The following is an 18,496-nucleotide window of genomic DNA, read 5'->3' on the forward strand; positions in this document are numbered from 1 at the left end:
AAATAAATCACTGACCTATAGTATATATATATTATTTTTTTTTGCGTACGTTGTTTACTAAACAACTAAACCAAAGACTGAAAGAGCTTCTAAGTTCTAACTAGTAGATTAGTTTCTAAACTAGATTAAGGCTCTCTATATCTAAGTCTGTGCCAATCTAAGGTCTAGATCTAGATAATCTGTTCAGATATAGAGGTCTAGATCTATATTAACTAGAGAGAGAGAGAGTCACGAGTTTATTAACTTTACTTTATAATATTATAATATTATATTATATTTATTTTATTTTATAGTCATATACTTATACGTCCGAAAGATCTAAATTCTAAATCTAGTCATATAGATATATTATTATATTTGTAGAGATTCAGTTTTACTAAGTTTTAGATTTATAAATGATCTCTGATAAAACATAAACATTGAAATAAATGAATGATTGATTATCTATGACTATGAATATGATTACATGATCATCAATCATCAAGATTTAGCTACAGGTACAGGCCTACAATTGCAATAACAATAGTTGAATAGTGACTAGTCAACTGCATCAACATCATTAAAGTTCTTTATCAAGCACAATCTTGAGTCAAGTCAAGGCATAGTATTATGATTATTATTATAATTTTATATATATATATTTATATATATATTACATATATATATATATATAATATATATTACATATATATATATATAATAATATATATATATATATATATATATATATATAAAGTCACTTAAATGTCATTTAATGATGATAATGTCATTTAATGATGATATACTTAAATTAAGTTAAATGTGATGCACCAGATAGTTGCTCAGCTCTTGATGATTATCCTGCCATTTTTCAATATCCATCCATATTGGCTCCAGCCGAATATCACAGCAGGAGAGTTGGTCAGATAGTAAAAATTGGAGTATGTCTTTCCACACAGAAAAATGTCAGTTGTTAAGAATAACAAAAAAACTAAAACAAATAAATTCCACTTATCTTAGTCAAGGTAAACCAGTAACACAGACTAAAAACGCAAAGTAACTAGGTGTTATAATAAATGAAAAACTGTCATGGAATCCACATATCGATGAAACTATAAAAAAATCAAGCAAAGCATTAGGGTTTATTAAAAGAAATTTCTATAAATCAAATAAGAACATAAAACTAAAATGTTATTTAACCTTGGTTAGGCCAATAATAGAATATGCATCCTCCGATTGGGACCCCTCAACTAAAGAAAACATTAAGAAACTGGAACAGACACAAAATATAGCAGTGAGATTCATAACAAATGAATATTCACATTTGACTAGAGTAACACCTTTAGTAAAATCACTAAATTTAGAGAGCCTTTCAGGACAGAAGACGCAAAAGTAAAGTAGCAATTATACATAAAACACTAAACCATAATCTTCAAATACAAAAACAAAATTTAATAAAATACTCAGAAAGACACAAAGATAAAGGCACATTCCTCATCCCATATGCTAGGACAAATTTGTACAAATACTCCTTCTTCCCTAGTGCTATTAGAGCATGGAATGGGTTGCCTGAGCTAGCCAGGAAAATTTAAGTCATTGGTTAATATGCATGACAAAACGCATGACGCGTAGGACGTAATCATCATCTTTTTTGAAGTAACGTCTGTATTATATAAGATAAGATAAGATATTAGTAAATAATTATGGCTACGATTATAATACTATTATTACTATTTTATTCCATCAGCTTCAGGAAGATGAAGCTTTAAAGAATGAGTTGGGTTGATATCTTAAGTATTGCAGCCACTGTCACATCATTTATTGTTCAGTTTATAGGCATGTAAGTGAAATAGAAATAAAACTTGAAAGGTCAAATATTTTGCTGTATTTCTTATTAGAATTCTGTATATTTTCTACAATGCATATTGTTTGAAGCCAGATTATGCTGTCTTGATCTCTGCCATGCCCTCCAAGATTTATCACTCACCTACATTATCTGCAGTAGTAATTCATAATCTTTTAGTGTCTCTTATAAAAATATTCCACATTGTAAGATATGTGGGAATCAAATCATGTGGCAATTGGTGCACATAGCCCAATCAGTTGACAAAGTTGTAACAAAAGAAAAACAAAAAATATTCTGTTGAGAATAACAAATGCCTAGAGGATGCAGTAGAAAAGTAATATTTTTTTCTAGCAAATCCGAAACTGTTGAGCAAGTATTTAGAATAGTCTAGGAAAGGTTTTTTTTTTCCCCATCAAAGTGAAATTACTTTTTTAACCCATACATCCCAGTGGTACTCAGCCCATGTAGAACCCTGATCTGCTTCAATATATCCATTTAGATTTCTACAGAACTTTTTATGCTCCATGCCAATATCCAAGTTGTAGATTTGTCTCTACATTATTAAGTCATTCATGTCCTCCTTTCGAGTCTACTGCTTTTTCTTTCTGCTAGTACACTATTTTTGCTCTTTTTTCCTCTGGCATTCTAACATGATAACCTGCATTTTTTTTTTTTAAACTATAGATGGCTCTTCATAAAGTAGGTATAGCTTCTGGTAGTTGCATGTCCTTCATCTAGTTTAAATCTTGTAGGATTCTCTCTCTCTCTCTCTATATATATATATATATATTTTTTTTTTTAGGGTATTACTTTTCAAAGTATTTATTTATTTATTATTTCCCAAAATAAGCAATTTTTTAAAAAGTAAAGTTCCCTTTTCAGACCTTGTAATCTATAGGGCAGATGATGTAAAGGTAATTAGTTTCTGTGGACTATGGTTAATGAAGGTGTCATGTGGCCAGCACAATGACCAACTGCCTTAGCTTGAACACAAACTAATGTCAGGTACCCATTAGAGCTGGATGGACTCAGAGTCGCCCTATAGATCCCGAAATTAAAAATCAGTCTTTGCCAGGATTAGAATTCGGGATCCCCTGGTTTGGAAATCAACCGCTTTACCACTCAGCCACCACACCTCCTTTTTATTTTTAGTAATGTGTATTATTAAAGTAGAAAGAAATTCAGACACAAAAATGTTGGGAACCTACTAAATGTTTAGTTTTTGTTCTATATTTTCACCTTGTTCAGTTCTCACCTTCTTTTTTTCCCCAGAAAAATCTGCTTTGAAATAATAAGTAAAGGTAACACAGGTGACATTTCTTCTATACCTTTCATTGCATTTTTTATCAGGTACAATAGTGGATTTATTTCTATTGTGTTTAAAAATAAATTCTTTTATCTTCTAATAAGTCAATTCTTTGTGCTATAGTACTAACAATGTCTGTAGTACTTAATCTGCATTCTATATGATAAATATAGGATCATTTCACTCTTTTTTTTTCTTCAGTACCGCTATTTGGCTCAAGTATGGATTGATGACTGAACTTACAAATGTGATATTAACAAGTGCTCTGGGCACACTACTACAATTAATATACATCTACGTTTATTATTTATATTGTACAAAAAAGGTAACTTGAACTGAAATAATCTTAATACTAGCAGGTGCCATTGTGCAGCTGTAAAATATGACATATGTGTATGAGAGACCCCAAATTTCCAGTAATGCTCTGGGTTGCAGAGTGGGTATTATGTATTCTAGGCTCTCTTCTGGTCAACAGGCTATATGTAACACCATTGATTTAAGAGAGGGGCTCAGTTTATATTTAAAGGGAAAGGTAAATTATTGACATTCTTAACAACCATTAATTACCATAAGTTATTGCAACTATATTATATATATAAAACACAATAGTAATTAAGAAAGTGCATCCATATAAATAGAATAGTACTTGGATGCTTAGACTGGTAAACTTATGCAAAGTCTGGGTAATATCATTGTACTGACTTAAACATTATAAAGTAAACCTGGACCACAGCAAAATGAAGGGAAAATATGAGTCATATATGCTCTAAGAATAGCGAGACAAAAACAACCCAGTAATAACCATGACCAGATCCACTACTGATTTCTGGACCAGCACACCTTCTCTTCCCTGAATTCCTGTGTTAAATGTCTATCTCCTCTCGAGTCAACAAATAACAACACTCGACAACAACTCTAAAACACCTTACAACTCCCACTCCTAACAGCAGCCAAAAGTTGCCAGTAGTGTGGCTATTATTCATATAGTATGCATTAGAATACAATTTGATGAACTAAAACTGATTGTCCTAAAGTTGATAGTTACTTCAGAGATCATAGATGTATAATTATTGATTCTCAGGATCTTTTTATACAGTAGTTGCATCCTACTCAGATAAGACCAAGACTGCTTTTATTGATCCTTGTGACGAAATGTTAATTAGTTATTATTTGGCTTGTTTATTTATGTCTAGGGGAAATTTTATTAATTTTATCCCGCTCACATATAAGATTTTGTACAGGCACACCGCAACTAACAGTAAGAACAGACCAATATTATAAGTTCATAAATAAAAATAATTTAATGAATGAAAGTTTACAAAGGAAAGTGATGAAATAAAATTATAATTAAGAAATGAAATGAAGGTGCTAATATCTAAAATAACTGCTCATCATGGATTGCTGATTATTGAGTGATTGGAGGAGAAGAATGTTCCTATGTCTGCATCCTACTCAGATAAGACCAAGACTGCTTTTATTGATCCTTGTGACGAAATGTTAATTAGTTATTATTTGGCTTGTTTATTTATGTCTAGGGGAAATTTTATTAATTTTATCCCGCTCACATATAAGATTTTGTACAGGCACACCGCAACTAACAGTAAGAACAGACCAATATTATAAGTTCATAAATAAAAATAATTTAATGAATGAAAGTTTACAAAGGAAAGTGATGAAATAAAATTATAATTAAGAAATGAAATGAAGGTGCTAATATCTAAAATAACTGCTCATCATGGATTGCTGATTATTGAGTGATTGGAGGAGAAGAATGTTCCTATGTCTGCTACTTATTTTCTTATCTGCTAGCCCATGGGTCGTCTTCTGGCGGTCGTAGGACTGGCACTCAGAAGGATGAGTCATCCGGCTCTGTCTTAGGACGTCGGCTCGAGATGTTCTCTTTGCTTTAGGCAAACTGGCTCTAGGGTGAGGCCGCTGCCTGTTTAGCAGTAGAGAGGGTTGGTGCTGTAGACTAAGTTGGACGATCTCTCAGCTGTGATCTCTAGCTCGTAGAGAGCCGTGCTAACTCAACACCAGTTTATCTTCTGTTGCGAAGGTTGCTCTGATCTGTCGGCATTAGGCAATAGCTATTGGGCAGTGGACAGTTTGGGCCGGGTACTGGGCAGATGATACTGGGCAGTATAGGGCACTGTGGACACTGGGCAATATGTTAGGGCCAAGGACAGTAGGCAATGCCTTCTTGCTAACAGGTATGTAATGGGGGGGGGTATCTGGTGTGGTCTGCTCCGGTTACAGCTTTCTAGGGAGATCTGGTAGTTGTAGCAATCGTGTGTAGTAACCAGGGGTAGCAATCAGGGGTAGCAATCAGGGGTAGCAACCAGGCTGGGGATAAGACAGACAATTAGGAACCTCCTAAAGGCATTGAGTAGGGATTCCCATATGCCTTGCAATCATTCAGATGTAGGCATTTGTATCAATCCCAATAAGGCATTTAAGACAATTATGTATAAAACTTCAAAGTACGTATACAACTCAATAACAAAGGATATAAGTAAGATAACCACAATAAATGTGCTATAGTACAATGTAGGATGATAGGGCCTACTTGTCAAGACTCATCCATTAAATATGATTACGACGATAAGTAATCAGTTACAGTAAAATGGGGAATGAGCATATTATATACTAAAGGATAAGATGAAAATAAAATATTAGGGATATGGCTATAGTAATAAGGGTTTGATATAGTTAATCAAAATTACATTCATCCAAGGAACTATAAGTTCACAAGGGTGGGAGACATAATATGTATGAGGGATATAATAGAAATGTGAAATGATTAATTTCACATGGGCTCTGTAAGTTTAGAGCACTGCGATCTAAGTTCTTAGATAGCGGCATTAATAATACTATGTGAAGATATAGCATCGACATAAAATAGTACAAGATACATACATAATCAAGTCATAATGTAATGACGGGGAACGTGGTTGTGTACCAATGTGTACTCACACATCCCTATAAGATAAAAATGAGTATAGTAAAATGTTTACACTTACCCGTTTGTCCCTAATGAAACCTCACAACTGAACTTCCTAACAGAGGAGACTGTACGAATCCTAGCGGGCCTTACTTAGAATGTTTGGGTCTCTCTCTATATATAGATGGGACTTTTCGTTTAACGGGTGGGGAAGAAAGCTAGCTGATTTTCTCACATGTATCGAGGTACCGGAGATGTCAGGCGTCAGGTCAGATTTATGGTCAATATTCGTTGCCTACCGTGAGAGTAAAGTCTTAAGCGAATATGTATCTGTCCAGCCCGAGTGCAATGCTATTCTTAGAGCGATGTGTATCCTGCGGGGGGGGGGGGGGGGGGGGATAGGTGTGAAAAGTTATTAGGCCGCGGCGTGTAGCGCTGTCCAGCGGTCAATAATTAAAAGTTAGCCCTCGAGGGGCTAGTTAATGTTTTACGTCGAGATTCGTCCCGTGAGAAACGTGCGAGGGGGGATAAATCCTACAAGAAATTAGTTATGGGTGGACAAGAAAATAATTGTTTTATGTTAAAAATTAAAGTTTCTCACGGTTTGCTGGGAAAAACTCAAATGAACTTTTGCATGCAAGTTTCGTATCGTCACAATCCTTATTGGAAATTTGTTGTGATTACAAGGACACTTTTTTTTTCAATGAAATAAAACAAAAAGTCCTTAAAAGAGAATAGACACAACACACGGAGAAGTCTTGATCTTTTTCACATTCTTAGTGAACAAGTAGCGCTTATACAATCAGGCAGAATAAGAAACTTGAAGGCTGGGTTCTTGCCTCAATGGACAGAAGTCTCCCACTTTGTGACAATTTGATGTAATTATGACGGAGTGGATTGTGATTTGTTGAAAAATTTCATTCAAATATGGGAGGATTAAGTATGTGTCGCAATACTTTGGTGATATGTTATCTTGCCAACAAGTTATGGCATAAGTTAGCATATTTTTCATTGTCACATAGTAAAAATTAACCAAGATGTTCAGTTTGTGCAAGAAAAATAGCCACTGTGTGACTTTCTTTGCTAGGTTTTCAAGATGGCCTTCCTAGAAAGCCTGTTGTCTACAATGACACCCAGATATTTATGAAGTATTGATATAATGTTTATCTGGAATTGATGTATTATTTGCGTTTTCCTTCTCAAGTCTATAATAAATCTTAGAATTTGAATTTACAAACTAAATTATTAGGAGAACATTTTTAAAATAGAACTGACACAATATAAAATAATTTTAAAAATATTTCTTGTTTATAACAGCAAATGGTCTTGACACACACAGCATATGAACTGACACATGACTATCCTGCTCAATAACTATTATGTTCCATATAATTATATTAAGATATTGTACTAATATTTCTGTTGATATCAATACCAAGTAAAATATGCCCTTATTACTCGATAGTTACTAAAACAAGACTCAAAGAACTCAAGCTGTATGCTTAACACAAAAAAAACAAAAACATATTAATTATTAAACAATAACGGAAATCTTATAACTAAACAAGATAACAAAGCAAGTTTGTGTTTTTATTCAAACTTGTATGCGGCCCGTAATTTTGTAAAAATTTAATACAGGTCAGAAGCCAATTTTCGATATCATTAAGCATGATGAACATGAGGGTGAAAGTAGATTCCTATTGTCACTTTTTATTTTTTGAGATATGAATATGTCACCATGTGTCATAGCAGTAATTGTTAACAAAAACAAAAATCACTGGAAACCTTCAAATACTGGTTTATCAAAACTACAATCAATAAACAAATTTCTATTTTTCCATACAAAATATGCATTTAAAACTGAAATAGCCTACAATCACATTCATTGCAGGACCAGTAAAATAAGGCTTACAGTTGTGACACTGTATATGAGGTCCTGTTTGTCACTTGTCTGAATAAGGTCAGCAAGAACATTGTAGGGTTTAACATGTAGATCTATTTAGAAAAACATACATTTCAGTTGTTGCTTTTTCTGACCACAAACAATATTACCAGTCCTGTATTTGTATTTTAAAAATGTTCCTACATGTATACTTGTGCACACTTTTGTTAGATGATAAATAGCTTTATATTATATTTTTCTTAAAAAAACAACAAATTTATTGATAAATGTTATTAAAAGGGAAAAATGTTCCTTATACCTCTTAGACCACTAATGAATGCTTTAGTTTTAGTTTAGCTTTCTTGAATTTTTTTTTCTTTTGTTTCAGTTTCAATTTTATGTTTTTTTAATCATTGGAATGATGTTGATTGTTATTCCCCTTGCATATGTTGACTTTTATGAATCAGAATTTGGTAGAGCCAAACGGAACCTAGGTGTATATTGTGGAGGCCTTACTATATTGTGTTATGCGTCACCATTGGCTACATTGGTAAGCTAAGAACATTTCTATTATAATTTGTGAAATTTCTTAAATATTTGTTGTTTTGACATTACGACTGCTTTATACACAAGCTTTTTTTTGTTTTGTTTCTCAGTCAGAAGTCCTGAAACAGAAATCTACACATTCTGTTTCATTTCCCTTATGTTTTGTGAATTTTGTAAGTGCAAGTCTTTGGACATTGTATGGAGCAATAATCAAAGACCGTGTACTAGTGGTATGTTCTTTAAATGCTATAGTTCTCAATGGACTGGTGATATGTTATTATTAATTTGTACATCATAGTCCAAAACATACTGGTGGTATGTTTATATGTAATATTCCAAAGTAAAGGTTTCACTGGTGCTCAGGGCTTCACTCCTTTTTTTTTTATATAGAAATTTTGTTTATATATAGATACAGTATGTAGAGGTGCATGTTGAACACCTATTGCTAATCATTTCAATTGTCTAAATATTAAGTTATCACAGTAAATATTTCTGATAAAAAAACAACAAGAAGCTTTCACTATTAATTCTTAACAAATAAAGCAATTTTTTGTAAAAAGCCCAGAGCCTGGCAGCATATGAGGTGCTATGACCACTCTTCTTTGTAGTGGATGTTGCCCAGGCCTGTGCAAGCATATCAACAGGTCTGAAAAAAAAGACTAATTCTTGACCTGTATGGTGACATACATGCACTATGAAAAACAGCAGGATTATCCAAGGATTTTGCAAGAGAGGATTTGAACCTCCCAAGACCTCATTGAAATGGAGGTTGATGATTGAAAACCAAGAATTTAAAGCACTCTATAAATTGCTTTTGGAGACAACTTTTTAAAAATTTACATTTTGTGGGTCAATTCTAAGTCATTCACCTAGTCCTATCTGATGTTCAATTGATATCATCCATATTTGATAGTCCTTCTTGTGTTGCAATTTAAAACTTATAAAGGGTTATCAATCCATGATGTTTGCAGTGAAGGAAAGGTGATCAGGAGAAACAAAAAGAATTTGAGAAATACCTAAACAGTATTAACTGAATTCAAATTAACTAAGCAGGGTCTTCATGAAAACATAACATGTTCTAATTAGAACAAAGAAAATTTGTTGACACATATGTCACAGTTTCTGTATTTGGACATTCTAAAAGATTTTACTACTGTACATTTTTAGAGATAGGTTTGGTTTTAAAAAGAACAAGTTCATTCATTATTGTATTAATTACTTCTAATAAACATTCTTTCCTTTTTATTACCAAAATACAAGATGTCATTCATTATGGTCAGTTGTTTGAAACACAAATGAGTTTGATATTAATCTGAAGTGTAATAATGCACAGATATACTTAAATTAAAAATTGCTTTTTTTTTCTCTTCAGATTTCAAATGTTTTTGGTATATTTCTGGGCTTTATACAGTTTTACTTGTTCTACAAATTTGGCTGCAAGAACACAAAACCAACACATGTATTAGAAACACCTTAATCTATTCTCTATTGTACATATGGGAATCTCTTATTAAAACAATCAGCCAACAATATGTTCATTTGTCTATTTCAAGAATGTATATGTGTGTATTTTTTTGTAAGCTGAATGTCACTCAGTTTAGTCAATAGACCTGACATATATTTCAATAATTAAAAACTAAATAGTACCACCCCAAAGAAGACCAAATTAGTTTAATAAGCCTATTGCATTTGTAAACATTTATTTAATAAATTCCTAATAAAAGATAAAACAAAAGGTTATTGTACAAGTAATTGATCAAAACATTTTTATAAATGAACAAATTAGTCTTTGGTTTGATGACTGTCATAGTTGCATAGCATCTGTAAGGTACCTAATGATAAAGATGTGTTAGGGGTAGCATCAAAAATGACCTTGTCATCAGTTTCAGTTTCTTCTAATGGTTGCAAGTCAATACTCAGATCCAAATCTTTTGTAGAAAATTGTACTAAATAGGGAAGAAAAAAAAAACTTGTGTATCAGCATATAAAAATACTATAAAACTATCTATATTTTTAAAGTAAATAATTAATATAAAGAAAAAATAGACAAGTATAGAACAATATGTGCTACCTGATGAGCAGGCTGTATTTGGGACTCTGTTGTCTTGGTCTATGTCTGGCTCTGGTACATCCAAAGGTAGCAAGTCAATCATCAAGTCCAAATCTTGTTCAGAAAATTCTGGCAGTGCAACTTGTTAGGTCAGAACAAAAAAGATTAAAGAAACATTAGCATGCCAATAGCTGTGAATTAGTTTTCTATTTAAATAAGAGATCCCCCAATATGCCTAAGATGCATTTATTTTCTTTTTAAACAAACATAGTTAATTATTATATCTTAAATTGTTTGTCAAAAAAAAAATCACAATATTTGACCATAATAAAAATAATTTCTTGTTTTTTTTTTCTTCACCCATTTAAGTTGTAAGTCCTTAAGCAATGAGATTCTTGTCTCTATTTAGTACTTGACATATTGAAAAGTCATATTTTTTATTATGTTACAGAACTAATTATTGAAAAACAAAATTTTACCCGAGCCAATGGATGAAACAAATAATTTTTATGAATACTGGTATGGCTAAATATTTTAACGATGCTAAACTATTTCTACAGTTATTTCTTAAGAAAAATAAAAAAATGTATGCATTTATATTAGACATCTATTTTGCCAGCTCTGAAATAAATTAGGTTAGTTTCATGTGTAGTGTCACTTGCAATGTATCAAGACCTTAAATTCTATCAATTAGTCCTTTTTATTACTTTGAACAAGTATAAAGAAAAATACTGATAACTGTGAAAGACAATTATTAAAATTGTGAGCCAGATATAGTGAGATTTTTTCCTTTATAATGATTGCTTATTTGTCTAAGCCAAATATTATTGTAAACAACCTTCAGGAAAAAGGACAGGTGTGTTGACTAATTTATCCATGAGTGCATCATCATTGTCACTCTCTGGTTCACTATCTGGTATTGTTCCAAATAAACATGGTGGTCTCCATGTCAACAGTTTATCCACATATGAGCTAAGTCGCTGACTTTTGGGGAAAATTGATTCCTCTGTAGACAAAAATACAAAACTAAGCTTAAATCCCTTAATGTGAAAAAAATAATAACTAGGACAATACAAACGGTTACAATTTGTTTTTTTAAGTATTGAACACATTTGAAGTTGTTGAAGTTAAAGGACAATAAATCTTTTTGTTTTGAAACCTTCCAAGATTTGACATTGTAGTTGTGGTACAAGCAGTGCCTTAAGTAAGTGAGTAAAGGAGCAATGGTAAGTTACTGTCAATATGTAGATGAATAATACCTTCATCATCACTGGTAGATGCTGGTGGTTGAGGAGTGATTGTATGCTTCTTCTTAGGTTTGACATCAACATTCACTGAAGTACTATTTTCTTTTGAGTTCTTTAGTACTTTTGTCTGAAGCTTACATTAATATTGAAATTGAGCATAAGTATTATTTGCAAGTGGGTAAAAGAACAAACAAGCTACTAAACTTTAAAATGTACTATTTAAGTAGACTATCATAAGTAAAATAGAATAACACTTAAAAGACACTGATGCTCAAGTTTTTTTTTTTTCATTTACTTGAGAACAAAAATTTGTATCACCTTAGGTGTCTTCTTGGCTTCTATTTTCTTAATGCTAGTGCCTTGAGGAATATTTTCTACACCAGATGAAACTTTTGGGTGTGCTTTAAGTGGATACAAATGTGACTCCTTGGTAAAACTATTCAATACGCCAAGAGAGACTCGAGAATCATGATTGACATCAATTAAAGCTTTTCGGGGTGTTGGTTGGACATGAATTCCTTTGTTTTCTGTAAAAAAGCAATAAAGTAAACATTTTTTAAAATATTTTAATTAGTAATGTGCCTAAAAATTAAATATAATATGCTAATTTCTTGGGAAAATAAATTTCTTTGTTGTTAAATTAGTATAGGAAATAATAATGCAACAATCTTAGTATCTTTTTTGTGACCCCCTCCTTTCTCAACATCAATTGTTCTCATACTCAAATATTTTTTTTTATTTCCTAGTCAAACCTCTTACAATGCTCTAAGTCTGACAGCAGAAAGTGTTGTCAGTGGGTGTCAGCTGGCAGTGAAAGAAAAAAGCCTCCCCCCTCCCAACATAGTTATATTATAGAGCAGTTCCAACTGAAACTGAAGAACCATTGCAAAAGGCCCTATCAACACACTGACCCTTGATCAGTGGCTGAACTTAAAGATGCTACAATTGAAATTGCAGAAGAAACCTTCACACAAGAGCAATGAAGACTAGACAGAACATGGAAACTGATTGATGTAAATGGATGCAAAATATAGATAAGATCAGACATCACAAGGTCAAGTTGTTAAACAGGACTGGTTTGAACAGACAAGCCAAGAGACACAGTAGTGGCTTACATCTGACAAAGAAAAACATGGAAAACCATTATTACTAACAAAAGAAAAAACAAGACATAATGTTGGTAGAACACTTTAAAGACACCCTCAACCAACCACCCTCTTACTGATCTTCACATTGGAAGACTCTTGAGGTCAGATCAAAAGAGCAGAGAGTTTCAAAGAGGCAAATCAAGTCCTATTAAATAATTGAAAAAGAATGGAATACCAACAAAGGCCAATGATCAGGTGTTTTTTGTTGATTTAAAAAAACACATTCATCATGAATGATTCTGGTAATACAGAGGAAATATGGCATTCCTCAACAATAGGTCCAGACCCTACAGCAAATTTCAGATGCTGCATCAGAACAGACATAGGAACAATGCTAGTATCATGAATCAACCAGATAAGAGAGGCAAAGAGCAACACTGGTGACAGATCACTGTCCAAAGGTTTAAGAAAATGACATCCCACTCCCACAGAGGGAAAATTAACAATATACCTAGCTTCTATTGCAATAAGCACTGATAGCCTTAGTTTGGCTGTCAAATAAATTACCATTTGATCTGTCCCTTAAATAACCTTATAAAATAGATCTATGATATATATCACAATATATAAGTGGCAACATTTAAAGCAATTTTTTAATAGGATTTTCAATTTTCCATTTTATATGATGTTTCCTTGTATCACTGTCACAACTATTATCTCTTAATTATTATCATTACACTTTCTCTAAAAAAATATTTTTTCTGTCCACATAACATAAAAAGTTATAAAAGTTAGGTCAATAATTACTGAAATGATCTTTTTGAAATAAAATGAGTTGCCACACAGCTCAAATTTAAATGTAAAATTTCAGCTTGATAGGATTTAATGAAAAATTGTTGAAATAAACTATTTACATTTTTTTTTACTATGAACATGTGAGCTAATATTAGGAAGGGGAAAAAAATTAAGGAGTGTAGGAATTGAAGTATCTACTAGTATATTAACAGTAGCAGGGGCTATCCAGTTTAGGATACCCTCCATCCGACTCACCACAGAAAGTTAGGACTAAGTCCTTTTCTATATATATATATATATTTATACATAGCGTAAAACTTTCTATTAGAATTAAATTTGCCTACAAAACCATTTCAATATTTATCAAACTTACTTGAACCAATAGATTTTAAGTTTATTCCTTTTGACACTCCTACATTTTCTTTATCATTATGAACAGCAAAGCTTAAAGCAGACATGATTGGAGCCTGAAACAGAGAAAAAAATTACATGCTTGTATCATAAAATTAAATGTAATAGAAATTATTAGTTCATATAGATCTAGACCTCTTATAGTTTTATATTGACACAACCTAGTATTATAATGGTCCTATAAACTTTAATAAACTCAAAGGTTCTATTTAAAGACTGAGTCATATTTTAGCCTATTAAATTAGGGCAATAGGGCCTCTACAGCGAGACTTTTAGAGGTCATAGTTTTATCAATCCTAATAATAGACATCAAACACAATATTATTACTTATATTACTATTAATTGATTGCATTAGGTTAGGCACTTCTGTACTGTGTTCACTAACTAAACTAATAAGGCTAAGACAGTTTGATAGGTCAGTCAGCCTGGTCACCCAGTGTGATAAGCAAAGATGGTAGATCTAGATATGTTTTCCTTAGACAACCTATTCCACCTCTCTGTATTTTTATAAATGGTTAGGGCTTGCCTTGTTATGTTGGATGCAGGCTTGCGAAGGGTGTGACCTATCCATCTTCAGCGTCTCTGAAGGATATCTACTTCAATGGGCTGCTGTTTTGTTCTTTGCCACAGTTCCTTGTTCGAGATCTTGTCTGGCCAGCAGATCATAAGAATCTCCCTCAGGCAGGTATTGATGAATACCTGGATTTTTTCATGGTGGTGATGGTGGTTCTCCAGGTCTCTGCTCCATAAAGTAGTATCGGCTTAACAATGATGTTAAAGAGCCTAATCTTGGTGGTGGTGCTTATTTCCCTAGATCCCCTTGTGTTATTCAGCTGATGGAAGGCTGCTTGAGCTTTATCAATGCGGGTTCCGACATTTGCATCTGTTCCTCCATGGTGGTCTATGATACTGCCGAGATAGGTGAAGCTTTCTACCTCTTCCAGCGCCTCACCTTGGACTTGCAATGGGTGTATTGTTGGATGCCATTATCTTGAACACCTTGCTCTTCCCTCTGTTTATGGTATGACCCATTCTAGCTGAATTGTCTGCAACAACATTTATCTTTTCCTGCATCTGCTGCTGTGTGTGAGAAAGAAGAGCCAAGTCATCTGCAAAGTCAAGGTCATCCAGCTGTTTCCAGTGTCCATTGTATACCATTCTGCTTCTGGTCTGTTGCTGTCTTCAAGACCCAATCTATGGCTAGTAGAAACAAGATGGGAGAGAGTAAACAGCCTTGTCTCACTCCTGTTTGGACTTCAAATGACTCAGTTGTCTGCCATGCACTATTCTGCAAGCCATCCCCTCATATGACTTCTTGATGATATTAGAAATTTTTTCAGGCACTCCATAGTGTCTCAAAAGTCTCCAGAAGGTCTGTCTGTCCACACTGTCAAAAGCCTTCTCATAGTCTATAAAACTGACGTAGAGAGGGGAGTTCCATTCCATGGACTGTTCCAAAATTATGTGTAGTGTTGCTATCTGATCTGTGCATAATCTCTCCTTTCGAAAGCTGGCTTGTTGGTCACGAAGATGTGGATCTACAGCATCTTTCATTCAGTTTAACAGAATGCGGTTAAACACTTTCCCTGGAATGGACAGTAGTGTTATCCCTCATAGTTGGAGCAGGAACTACGATTGCCTTTCTTTGGGAGTTCGATGAAGTAGTCCTCCTTCCACCGTGGTGGCTCTTCTTCTTTTTCCCATATCTTGCAGAAGAGAGGGTAGAGTAGCTTCACACTGGTATCAATGTCTGCTATTAGTGCTTACGATTCGCTGGCCAGACAAAATCTCGAATGAGGAACTGTGGAAAAGAACAAAGCAGCAGCCCATTGAAGTAGATATCCTTCAGAGACGCACATAACAAGGCAAGCCCTAACCTGGAAACCCTTAAGAAAGAGGGGATGGTCCAGGAATACATGGGTCCGCAATCTGAAAGCAGATGCCAAGCAGATGGGCAAGATGTGGGGACAGTTGGAGAGACTCGCCCAGAACCAAGATGCCTGGAGGAAGCTGGTTGATGGCCTATGCCCCAGAAGGGACCACAGGCAGAGATGAGATGATTTTTATAAATGAACAGATCAACAGATCTAGACTGACTAGACCATGCCAAACAAACTAGACAGCATTAACTTCCTTCCCAGCAAAGAGCGACCTACAATCTTTCAACTAAGAACAGGACACACTCCTCTTCTGTTACCATCTTAACAAAATAAATAGCACACACCTACCCCTGTGTACCCCAATCTAGAGTTAACTTCTTATCTTTCGAGATACTAGTCTAGACTAGTACTCGACTGTCACTCCCTGTTTGAAATGACACAAATGAGTCAAACATTTCCTCTCTTTGAACTCGAAAAAAAAAAGATAGTTGAAAACCTTAAGTTTAGCCTAAAAAAGTACTAGACTAGAAACTAGACCTAATAAGACTAAAACTAAACACTTTAGACTAAAGTGACTAAAGTCATTAAAGGAAAACTCCGATAGTTTTTCAAATTTTAGTTATTGACATATTTAAATTCTGTGTAAAAAGTTGTAATAGTAAACATTATATCATTTTTTATTTAAATGCTCAGAAAATTTTATATTTAATAAATTAGACTGAAAATTCTTCACGCCCCCAAAAAAACGGGGTTCTGCGAGATTTTGTTTTAAGTTATTTCATGCGTCACTTCCCTAAACAATACTGAAAGAGAAACTTGATTTAATCAATCGTATCGCTTCATTCTTACAGTAGCTGTTAAGCTGTTAGGCTTAGTGACGGCCTAGTCCAGAGCTATGATACAGTTATATATATAAACATGTATAGATAGATCCAAAAGCATTAGGATAACCAACTCGAGAAAAAAACAACATTTTCATCTAAGCCTCTCCCTATACCAAGAAGTAAATAGATCGTGTGTCTGAATGATTCGAACAAGCTGGTCAGTGTAAGGCTAGTCTAGACTACGTGTAGTCGGTCATGACAAGACAACCAAGCGATAGTGTTTGTTGTGTGTTGAGTGGTCTGGCGAGAAAATACACACTGCCGTGATTAGTCAAGCATGTAAATCTACTTTTAATACGCATTTTTTCTTTGCTTACAAGATCCTAGATCTAACTGCATAGAGAAAGATATATTTCTTTTACGAGAATGTAAACTTTGCTGTATGGTCTCCTGTTATACAATGTCAATAGATTAAAACACCTTTGTGACGTCACATAGAAACCCGGTGAAAGTCTGACTGTTTTGGATGCGCAGGAAAATTACGTCGGAAAAACATCAATTACTAAGTTATTATTGCAAATAAAAAAAAAAGAAGAATATATTCATTATCTGTTAATCAAAACACATTATTATATCAAAAATTATCAAAACCATCAGAGTTTCCCTTTAAAAGTATAATTTTAAATGTATATATTATATACTATAATATACTATAATATAGTATATATATAGTATAATATAATATAATATAATAATAGAGTCTATACATGATAATACATCATACTATATAGTCTATATAGTATGATGTATTATCATGTATAGACTCTATTATTATAATTATTTAAATTATATTATATATATATAAATTATAAAGTAATTAAAAGTAAAAAGAGCCAGGGCCAGAGTCTATACTTCTATACTCATACTGTCTATAGACACGATAGTATATTTATTATAATTATAGATCTATATTAGTATATACTAGTATAGTTACAGTATAGTATAGACAAGACAGTATAGATATATTGATATATTATTATTATAATTTTTTTTTTATTATTATTATATATTTTTATTATATAATAAAAATTATTATATAATAAAAATTATTAAATAATTGTATAATTTTTTTAATACTAGTAACTAGTAGTAGTACTAGTACAGTAGTCAGTACTAGTCTAAGTCTAGGCAGTCTAGGCTCTAGCTACTATTTACTACTAAGCTAGACTCAGAGTCTCAGTCTAGAGTCTAGACTAGTGACACTAGTGATAGTCTTACTACTACTACTACTATAAGTAACTATAACTTTACTAACTAAGACTAAGTACTATACTACTAGATTCTAGAAATTTAGAAATCTACTAACTACTATCGTAACTATCTAGTACTACTAGTAGATAATCGATAATCTAGATTAAACAATCTAGATCTACTATATTACTAGATGATCTAGATCTAATACAAATTACAATTAATTAGATCTTAATATATGTAGATATACATCATATAGTATTATTAATTTAATAATAAATCTAAATAATCTATCTATAGGTATAGATCTATATTATATTCTATTTCTATACTATCTAGATCTAGAAATCGGATTACAAACAATCGTAAAATGGTGACTTTTTAATACGCTCTAATCATTGGATAAAATAAAATAATAATAAAAAGAAGGAACCGCAACTAACACCAAT

The 18,496-nt window shown here is 32.9% G+C and overlaps 2 protein-coding genes across 9 annotated transcripts; one reads left to right on the plus strand and one right to left on the minus strand.

Moving 5' to 3' along the window:
• Positions 1–37: 37 nt before the first annotated feature.
• Positions 38–10,030, plus strand: LOC106067827 (sugar transporter SWEET1-like). 5 transcript variants are annotated; one of them, XM_013227097.2, is made up of 8 exons: positions 40–103; positions 486–599; positions 1,727–1,819; positions 3,098–3,175; positions 3,333–3,456; positions 8,343–8,504; positions 8,611–8,730; positions 9,873–10,030. In XM_013227097.2, exons 3-8 carry the CDS (start codon positions 1,752–1,754, stop codon positions 9,975–9,977), a joined length of 657 nt encoding a protein of 218 aa, XP_013082551.2. In that variant the 5' UTR covers positions 40–103; positions 486–599; positions 1,727–1,751; the 3' UTR covers positions 9,978–10,030. The 5 variants fall into 5 exon arrangements, with proteins under 5 accessions (XP_013082553.2, XP_013082551.2, XP_055893644.1 ...); XM_056037662.1 differs by having other exon boundaries at positions 85–103; positions 486–604; XM_013227099.2 differs by having other exon boundaries at positions 38–497.
• Positions 10,031–10,183: 153 nt separating this feature from the next.
• LOC106067826 (uncharacterized) lies at positions 10,184–18,490 on the minus strand. Of its 4 annotated transcripts, none has more exons than XM_056037637.1 (7): positions 18,405–18,490; positions 14,054–14,147; positions 12,116–12,324; positions 11,810–11,924; positions 11,389–11,556; positions 10,572–10,691; positions 10,184–10,446 (listed from the first exon to the last, which is right to left on the minus strand). In XM_056037637.1, the coding sequence occupies exons 2-7, from the start codon at positions 14,136–14,138 to the stop codon at positions 10,283–10,285; spliced, it is 861 nt and encodes a 286-aa protein (XP_055893612.1). In that variant the 5' UTR covers positions 14,139–14,147; positions 18,405–18,490; the 3' UTR covers positions 10,184–10,282. The 4 variants fall into 4 exon arrangements, with proteins under 4 accessions (XP_055893612.1, XP_055893598.1, XP_055893601.1 ...); XM_056037623.1 differs by having other exon boundaries at positions 11,810–11,930; XM_056037626.1 differs by having other exon boundaries at positions 11,810–11,930; positions 18,409–18,483.
• Positions 18,491–18,496: the final 6 nt, after the last annotated feature.

Source organism: Biomphalaria glabrata, chromosome 1 (genome assembly GCF_947242115.1).
Source record: "Biomphalaria glabrata chromosome 1, xgBioGlab47.1, whole genome shotgun sequence".
In the NCBI taxonomy this organism is placed as follows: domain Eukaryota; kingdom Metazoa; phylum Mollusca; class Gastropoda; family Planorbidae; genus Biomphalaria; species Biomphalaria glabrata.

What these genes read in the sequence shown, in the direction of transcription:
- LOC106067826 (XM_056037623.1), bottom strand. Translation starts at nt 14,138, where the DNA reads ATGTCTGCTTTAAGCTTTGCTGTTCATAATGATAAAGAAAATGTAGGA. An exon ending in CTTAAAATCTATTGGTTCAA is followed by an intron (nt 12,325 to 14,053) that starts GTAAGTTTGATA and finishes GCTTTTTTACAG; the next exon opens with AAAACAAAGGAATTCATGTC. An exon ending in ATCTACCAGTGATGATGAAG is followed by an intron (nt 11,557 to 11,809) that starts GTATTATTCATC and finishes TTTTGTCTACAG; the next exon opens with AGGAATCAATTTTCCCCAAA.
- LOC106067827 (XM_013227099.2), top strand. Translation starts at nt 1,752, where the DNA reads ATGAGTTGGGTTGATATCTTAAGTATTGCAGCCACTGTCACATCATTT. An exon ending in TTCATTGCATTTTTTATCAG is followed by an intron (nt 3,176 to 3,332) that starts GTACAATAGTGG and finishes TTTTTTCTTCAG; the next exon opens with TACCGCTATTTGGCTCAAGT. An exon ending in ATTTATATTGTACAAAAAAG is followed by an intron (nt 3,457 to 8,342) that starts GTAACTTGAACT and finishes CTTTTGTTTCAG; the next exon opens with TTTCAATTTTATGTTTTTTT.